Here is an 8,912-nt window from a genome sequence, read left to right as displayed (position 1 = left end):
AATAGGGTTAACTATGGTGCGTTCATCTAGTTAATTTAATTAAGGGAAGTAAAAAGAGCTTTGTATGCATTCATCTTTGTTCTTGATTGATTCTGTGCTTGGATATATTTTGATTCGTGATTTGATGTTTGAAACCTTGCCAACGTGTTAATAGTAGTTAATTACATATTATTTTTGTTCCATTCATTTAATTCTATTTGATTCTTGGTTTTGATGTGTGACATGTGTATAATACTTAGTTGTTAGAATAAAATAAATCTTAAATCCCCTTTCTTGTATTTTCGTAAATATTGTTTATATATATTCTTTAGTTTGTTTTGCTAACGTTTCATTTTTCAGGAATTAATTAGGCCCTAATCACCGGTTGAGAACTATCCCTACTTATTCTTACTACATTGATAGAGTTTAAAATTAGGGTTATTATCATACAAATGGTACCTGAACTATACCTCAATCTTATCGATGGTACCTGAACTTCAATTTTAATCACAACCAGTACCCGAACTTTTCGATTTCATTTTAAATGCTACCTAGAGCCACCTCCGGTCAATATTTCGACTAAAAACGGCATGTGAGGTGATCATAGTGATGATCTTTATGATTTTAAGGGTTACGATCATATATAGTGATGATTTTTTGGAAATAGACTTGCCTTGAACTTGAATTTTGTTTTTCTTCTTTTTTTAGATTTTACTTTTTTGGCCGGAATAGTGACCAAAGGTGGTCTTAGGTACCATTTAAAATGAAGTCGAAAAGTTAGGGTACTAGTTGTGATCAAAATTGAAGTTCAGGTACCATCGATAAAATGGAGAATAAGTTCAGGTACCATTTGTGATAATAACCCTTTAAATTAATACACTAATTTGTAGTCGACATGCATGGTAGAATCTGAAAATGTACAATGCAAATGCCGGTCATGTTTTTCTTTGAAATATGGATCGAGTAGAAAGCAATCATCATTCCGTAAGTGTATGAAACTGATGCAAATAGATTGCTGTTTAAGCCACTGCCGATTACGTGTATATATATCAAAAAACCATCCATGATTTTGCAACAGCATAGTCAAACAAAAAGGAACGACAAGAAATTAGCTTAATATCAATTCAAAGCTAGTACCCATTGTTTCTATATGACAAAGCTTTTCCTTGCCAACGAAGATTCTCTTGTTTTTATTTGGAAATTAAATTATCTTATAAAGGGCCTAATCGTCTTCAACCGAAGCTGTTACAGCTTTGAGCTTGAACTTGTGTCTCTTTGAGATGAGAGGATGGCATCAATGGCTTCTTTTACTTGAGAAATATCAGGAGCTTTCCCACCTTGAACGGGCCAAAATTCATCGGTTGCCAAGACCTAAATTTTAATATAATATTTCATAAGCCTCCAGCAGTTCAAAGCAATACAAAAATTAAGCAAGAACAAAATTTTATTGATCGACCGAATCACACCTTGACTTGCAATTGAAGGAATTTGACATAATTAATGGCTTTCTCTAACATGGTTACTAAATCAACCTGCAGATATATATACGTGGAAGAAAACATTTAGAATTACGTCCAGAGAATATAAATTCTACTAGTGCAGGAAATGTACAAGACATAGATGAATAGTCATTAGAAAAAAGAAGTCTATGCACCTTGCAGCCATTGGGCACCAGTTCCTGGAGTATCTTAAGCCGCTCGCTAATGCGCTCTCTCCGATTCTGCAAGACAAACATTCTTTTCCCATCAATTAAAATCCAATCTTTGCTTTCCTAAGAAACTTTTGCTGCATTTACAATCAATCAGATCAATCCCGCCAATATCAATATATGTCATCTGTACGTTGAGTACATCTGAAGCAATTAGATTAATTACCTTGGCGGCAATACTTTGGGGATCCTTTGAGGGACTTGAAGACTTAGGTTTGGGCTTCTTGGTTGTAGCAGTAGCAGCAGCAACAACATCGCTGGTGCATTGCCTCTTTAAAGGTTGCATGTTCTCTCCCTGTGAACAAATTCGGGTCCAGATAGATGAATATAAAAAAAACTGATCAGATAACAAAAGAGTACAAAATATTTGTGGTATTGTTTTTGATATTACTGTTGATATACATTATGTTCCAGAGTCCAAAAAAATCCGCATTTTCATGAACCAGATCGGTCGTTTTACAACATAACATGCATGATATTAAACTGCAACATTTTTGTGGCAAAAAGACAACCATTAATTAGCTTTTCGGTTAAATCAATTTCATTGCTACAAAAACACAGAATAAAGGGTTAGGGAAAAAAGAAAGAACCTTATGGGGGCGCTTTTGAAAGGCTGCTTCGACTTGTGTTTCCGATTCAGGGAAGCTTTCTGCCATTAGAGTTGCGTCCGAGTACAACCACCCATAAGCTGACCCTAATTCTGATCCATGGCTTTCATTTGAGGGATTGGATAAGGAACTGCTGTTATTGCTAGCTGTCTGAAAGCAATTGAAATCACCGGACAGGCGAACTGGGTCGATCCTGCTGATGCAGTTGTAACTATCGTTGTCATGAGTAATGCCGTTGTTGCTTTTCTCAAAACTAAGCAGAGACGCACTGTTGTCATGGATGAAACTACTGTTGTAGCCATTATTTTTGAAGTTGATGACTGAGTGGCCTGCAGCTACCTGATCATGATCATCTTCAGCTTGATAACAACTTGTTGTGGAAGCTGCTGATCTAAAAACAAAACCATTATTAGAAAGATGATGATATGAAGAAATTACTTGATGCTGAAGTGAATCATGGGGCATCCTATCCTTGGCAAGTGCCATAACAAAACTTAGCTAGCTCGCTTGGATATTGCTAATCAAGCAGCTAAAACTATACTAAAGTAGATAGCTCAAATGGCTAGCTAGGCACGCATTTGCAAATGCAGAATGAGAATGACAACTCTGCAGTAGAATTTAAGCTCTATTTGTAGTGATTCAAACCATTATTGATTATGGGTCTGATTGCAGATGCATATATATTAAGATTAACTAATTAATGAATATATAATTAAAATATATATACATGCATGTGTGTAGCTAGACTAGATAGGAAGTCTTAATAGTACGCATGGGAACAAGAAAAGTGCATAAATTAATAATTATAACACATATGAATTTGCACACTATAATTAATTAATTAGTAAACTAATGTATTGGGATTGTTAGCTGGCCATGGCAGAAGTGAATGAATATCTTAGAGGGAAGAGAGGGAGATAGCAAATTGCAGCAGAAGGGTCGCCGGATCTTTCGCCATGCCCACGTCTCCCTGTATCTCGACCGATCATGAGATTCCATTCTTGTTCATATTAATTCATTTCCGGAACCTGGACCAAGTTTAACGTAGCTTCCTAGCCGGTTTCCCTCCCGCTTCGGCACGTGGACTCGGCTGTTATTTTTAACTATATCTTACATTCTCCCATTTGCGTTTGAGAAGCTACAGATACATGGCTGGCTATTTCTAAATTATTCGTTTATTAGTTTTTGTTTGATTCAATTATAATTAAAAGCCAATTGTTTCATTTATTATGATTTAGTTTCCTATTTAAGCAAATATCACGTATTCAAAATAATTCCTAATATTCTATAAAAAAACAAAAGACTAAATACTGGTTACTACCCTGTGGTTTAGGTCTAAAATCAATTCAGTCTCTGGACTTCTAATTTCATCAAAAACACCCATGCAGTTTCAATTTTGATCTAATAGGTCTAATCTGTTAGTCTTCCCATAATTGAGTCATTTAACTTGTTGACGTGACTCATATATGGCCAATGTTATATGATATGGTGTTGAGGTGGCACGCATAGTCAATTTAGGAGTGAGTCTCACTATTAGAAATCTATCAAATAAAAAGTTTTTCATTAAATAATCCAACTATAAGTTGAACCCATGGCAGAATATTAACGAATTGGACCTATTAGATCAAAATTGAAAGTATAAGGGTGTTTTTGATGAAATTAGAAGTCTAGAGACTGAATTGATTTTGGACATAAATCACAATGTAATAACCAGTATTTAGCCCAAAAATAAAATATGGTGCTCACAATATAGAAGTCTAAATGAGAATCATTCAAGCAATTGAGAAACAAAATACACCAATTTGCAGAATTTACACTAAAACACAAACTAAAACACATAGTGGCACGCAAACATCGCACTTTGTATGAAGAAGTAACGATCTAAAATCCAGAATTTACTATTTTAGTAAACCTACTATAAATAGCAATTTCACCTTTCTATTTTGGGAAATTCCATTTCGGTCAAGCCTAGATTCCTATTTCTCTCAACACAGACACGTTTTGCAGATCCGACCCTAACCTGGAGATCTGACAGGTTCTCTGTCGTCCAATTGACCTAGACCACCGCATCACCGCCATTCCAACCAGACTTCTTCTCTCTTGCCATCTCTAGAAACCATTTGAGCTTTAAGCCCCTTTAGAAGGAGAATAGAAGCCGGGTTCTTCTTGGTGTCGTGCCAAGCAACCTGATTCAGTCTCACAATTCCAGTAATTTTCTGCCAAGAGATTAGTTAGGTTTTGAAGCCCTTGATGCACTGATCATCCCGATATCCACCTTGTTGCCCAATTCGATCAAAGGTGGGATAATCGAGTCCTTGAAGTCATTGGCTGCCAAAGCTTTCAAAGCAAATTATGGCCGATCTAGGTTGAATTGACCTTAGCTCTAGTTATAGAAATTGATCTCCATTTGATGATGAACATGTTAGTATAAATTTCTTGCTCCAAATTCGAATTTGGTATGGCGGTGCATGGGGTCCACACACAACAATTTGTGACGGTGCGTGGGGACACGACCAGCAGTTTCTGGTCCTTTGCTTTGGTAAGTTAGGTAAAGTGTACCATTACAAACTTGTGGATATGATTTTTGATGCTATTGGTGTACGTTTTGAAAATGATCAGACTTTTAAACGTTTCGAGATTTCGAGGTGCTATTTATGATGATCCAACTGTTGAATCAACACCATTTTTCAATAGGTTGTTATAGTTATCAAATATAACCTATGAAATTTGAGCTCGTTCTGATATGATTTTGATCTTTCGACTACATATCGTTTTAGAGTTTTCATTTTTAATATGTCAATTTATTTTCGATTCTCAAAAAAAGTTATTCATGATTATCATTTTGTTCAAGACTGCATGTAGATCGAGCGAGAGGAAAAAATTGGTCGAACGACTATTATAGCCTAAATTTTGTAGTGGATATTTTCTTTTTAAATTAATTATTCATGCAATATTATTTTCCGAACATTAATCTATCATATTGATTTATATTGAAATAAATGAAGTTATGATATTCGAGTATTTGAGTATGGTTGAATTTTCAAAATTTCATAAACTGTGTTTTTTTATGATTTACGATGTTAATATTGAGTTTCCTTTCCAAAAGGTTTTATTAACTACCGAGTTATTTGGATTTCGAGCTATTGAGATTTTTTCGGAAAGATGATGACTTAAAACTTATGAGAATTTATGAGTTCATATGTATGTACTTGAGGTTAATCATAGTATTAGAGAATGAATTTGATTACCTGGTTAGCAGTACCCTCCAGAATATATATATATATATATATATATATATATATATATAGAGAGAGAGAGAGAGAGAGAGAGAGAGAGCTTCTCCGCTGCGGACGTCCGCTGTTTTTCTTAGGTACAGATTTCCAGTTTTTGCCCACTTTTCAATCATATTTTCACATCTTAGCCGTTCAGTTTTTAGGTCCTAATGTACAGATCATCTCTACAAATTTTCAGCCAAATTGATGATCGTTAATGCATTCAAAACAGCAATTTACCATTACAAACACAAATGGTTCCAGTTCGACAGATTCGGTTCGTTCGTGTAAATTGCAGTTTGGGATGCCTTAACGATCATCAATTTGGCTGAAAATTTGTAGAGATGATCTATACATTTGGACCTAAAAACTGAATGGTTAAAATGTGAAAATATGATCGAAAAGGGGGTCAAGTATGGAAATCCGTACCTTATATACACACACACACACACACACACACACACACACACACACACACACACATACATACATACACAGATAATATCTAGAACGAGATCTCGCTTTGAAACTAAAGTGCAAGGTTAGAGTTTAGGGTCACTTATCGGTCGCATATTCACATCTCGACCGTTCAGTTCTTAGGTACTAATTTATAGATCATCTCTGCAAAATTTCAGCCAAATTGATGGTCGTTAAGGCATTGATAACTGCCTTAAAGCTAGTACGGTTCAGGTTGGACATATTTAGTTCGTCCATTGGTTTAAGCGAGTTAGATAACTTAAAGATCATCATTTTGGCTAAAATTTTGCAGAGATTATATATACATCAGTACCTAAAAAATGAACGGTCGAGATGTGGATATGAGACCAAAAAGTGACCCTAAACTCTAACCTCACACTTTAATTTTAAAGCGAGGCCTCGCTCTGGATAGGATATATATATCCGATCTGCAGTACCCTCCGATGCTTTATCTGGTCGGCAGTACTCTCTAAATCGCATGAGATAGTTAGTCAACTGATAGGAGCAATATTTGCAACATTTTTAATGCCATTTTCTCTACATTTTACTTAGTTATTCTCTTAATATTATCATTTCTAACTTATTTTATTGTCATTAGGTACATTTGAGTTTCAAACACAGGAAATGAGTTATCAAGAGCTGGAAATGAGAGAAATAAAGGCAAGGAAGAAATGAGGCACAAAAATGAACAAGAAATGGAGAAATGAAGTTTTCCCAATCCGACTAGGAGAATGAATCCCAGTTGAAGTAGGAATTCTGAGTCAACTCGTGGAAATGATGATCAGAAATGAGAAATGACAGAATCCCAGTTAGACAACGAAACCCATTCCTACCAGGAAAAGGAAACCTAACATGACTAGGAATCCCTGTTGCACTAGGAGAGCTCAAGAAGGTTCCAGAACATCTCGGAAATGAAGAATCCTAATCAGACTAGGAAACATGTTGGCACTAGGAGTCCTGATCACACTAGGAGACCTGGGAGGCTTCAAGATGACTCAAGATAGTTCAAGAATGTTCTAGAAGACCAAATGGCGTCATACATGAAGATGGGCTTTGAAATTGTCCAAATGAAGAAGCCTGGCCCAAAAATTGAAGCATATGACTTCCATGTGACCTTCTAGACTATTCTTAACATCTCAAAGGAATAATTATCCTAAAATAATTCTTTTTGCCGTGAAAATAGAGAGAAGATTCAAGAAGAATTCGGCAAAAGTCAATTTGGGAGAGTTTGGGAGAAAATATAATTCGTGTGCAATCAGGAAAAGAAAATAAAAGAGAATAATTATCAATTTAGGTTTACTGATTACATTTTACATGCAAGTTGGCTGAAATAGGGTCTATGTTCATTGGTGATTTCGGCAATCAAGAGGAACATATGGATTCTACTTCTTATGGAATATTTTGATTAGTCGAATGATGCAAGACAAGTAGAGAAAGACTTGGACACCGAGCCTAGCCATGCACTATACAAGGAGGGGAGGGTGAGACATAAAAAAAATCATCAAAACCCAGAATCAAAATCGAAATATCTCCCCTTTACTCTCAAAGTTTCGGCCCCTCTCCATTGTTCAAGACTTGAAGTCGTGAAGCAAAGTTCCATTCTCCATTCACCATCCTTGCCATGAGCCTCATCATCCTCCACCACCTTTGAAGACCGTCTTGCATTCTTGAAGGTTCTTTAAAAGTGTAACCATGACCTCTATTCTTTTGTTTTCAGTTTCTATGTTTTGTAACTTTAAAAACATTTTTATAGCGTTCTATGTTTTTGTTTTGAATCGATGTTTCAAATCTTTGTTAGAATGAAGAGTATGTATTGATGTCTATTTTTCTTTAACCTTGAAGCATGAAAACGTTTTAGGATTTTTAGATTACAAATTTGCGATTTCATTATATGTTTTTGGATATTTGTTGATTTTGTTCTTCAATCCCACCTTTCATGATTTTCAATTTCTTTGATGGCCAACTTAAGTTTTGAATCACATGATTGAATCCAAATTAAGATTGCTAGCATTCTAGGTCTTAATTATTAAGTGAAAAACCTATAATGCCTTAGGTAAATCAACAAAGAGAATTGCATGCTTGATTAGCGTTCTAACTTGTGTGTTTGTCTTAAATCAATCAAACTTTCTACGTGCTTCTTGCGTTGAATGTGTTTTGTTATTAGATTGATCACTCACTAGCATTGCATGTTTAATAGGATTAACTATGATGCGTTCATCTAGTTAATTTAACTAAGGAAAGTAATAAGAACCTTGTAGGCATATATCCCTCTTTGTTCTTGATTGATTTCTTCCAAGTGAATGTTTTCATTTGTGATTTGTTGTTTGTTGTTTGTTGTTTGATATCTTGTTTTCGTGTTAGTGGTTGTTGACTACATCATACATCTTTGCCGTCCATATTATCTACGATTCATGGTTTGATTGATCAATGCAATTAGTTTAATTTAGATTAAAAATAAAAACAATTCGAAACTTTTGTTTGTATTTTTCGTATATATTGTATAATTGTAATTAATATTTCTTTCTTTGACTTTTAAATGACAAGTGCACCCTCAATCCCCGAATAGAATAATCCCTACTTGCTATATACTAACAATTGTCAACAGGGTTAATTTTGAGAACTCAATCTGAGCTCATCATCGACAGTATCCTCTAGCCATTTCTTCCTTGTATTCTGGTCGGCAGTACCCTTTGATGAGTCACCTAGTCGACAGTACCCTCTAAGTCGCATGAGATAACTAGTCGGCAGTACCCTCTAGTCATTGCCTATTTTATCATGTGAGGATTTGAAATGATTTTGAGATGCTCGTATTTTAAATGAGATTATTTATAGCATGTTTTGAGATATCAATATCATAGAATGATTAAA

General features: G+C 35.1%; 1 protein-coding gene across 2 annotated transcripts; it reads right to left on the bottom strand.

Moving 5' to 3' along the window:
• Nucleotides 1–1,035: 1,035 nt before the first annotated feature.
• Nucleotides 1,036–3,010, bottom strand: LOC112191462 (putative transcription factor bHLH086). Of its 2 annotated transcripts, XM_024330812.2 has the most exons (5): nt 2,278–3,008; nt 1,854–1,982; nt 1,634–1,699; nt 1,446–1,511; nt 1,036–1,350 (listed from the first exon to the last, which is right to left on the bottom strand). In XM_024330812.2, the coding sequence occupies exons 1-5, from the start codon at nt 2,779–2,781 to the stop codon at nt 1,225–1,227; spliced, it is 891 nt and encodes a 296-aa protein (XP_024186580.1). In that variant the 5' UTR covers nt 2,782–3,008; the 3' UTR covers nt 1,036–1,224. The 2 variants fall into 2 exon arrangements, with proteins under 2 accessions (XP_024186580.1, XP_040371833.1); XM_040515899.1 differs by lacking the exon at nt 1,446–1,511 and having other exon boundaries at nt 2,278–3,010.
• Between the last annotated feature and the right edge of the window lie 5,902 nt (nt 3,011–8,912).

The sequence above is a fragment of the Rosa chinensis genome, chromosome 3 (assembly GCF_002994745.2).
Source record: "Rosa chinensis cultivar Old Blush chromosome 3, RchiOBHm-V2, whole genome shotgun sequence".
In the NCBI taxonomy this organism is placed as follows: domain Eukaryota; kingdom Viridiplantae; phylum Streptophyta; class Magnoliopsida; order Rosales; family Rosaceae; genus Rosa; species Rosa chinensis.
Note: the sequence above shows the minus strand (reverse complement) of the source record. Positions and strands in the feature narration are given on the sequence as shown.

Coding starts and splice junctions, on each gene's coding strand:
- LOC112191462 (XM_024330812.2), bottom strand. CDS start 2,781: ATGGCACTTGCCAAGGATAGGATGCCCCATGATTCACTTCAGCATCAA. Junction 1,983..2,277: donor TTCAAAAGCGCCCCCATAAG/GTTCTTTCTTTT, acceptor ATTTGTTCACAG/GGAGAGAACATGCAACCTTT. Junction 1,700..1,853: donor CCCAAAGTATTGCCGCCAAG/GTAATTAATCTA, acceptor TTTGTCTTGCAG/AATCGGAGAGAGCGCATTAG.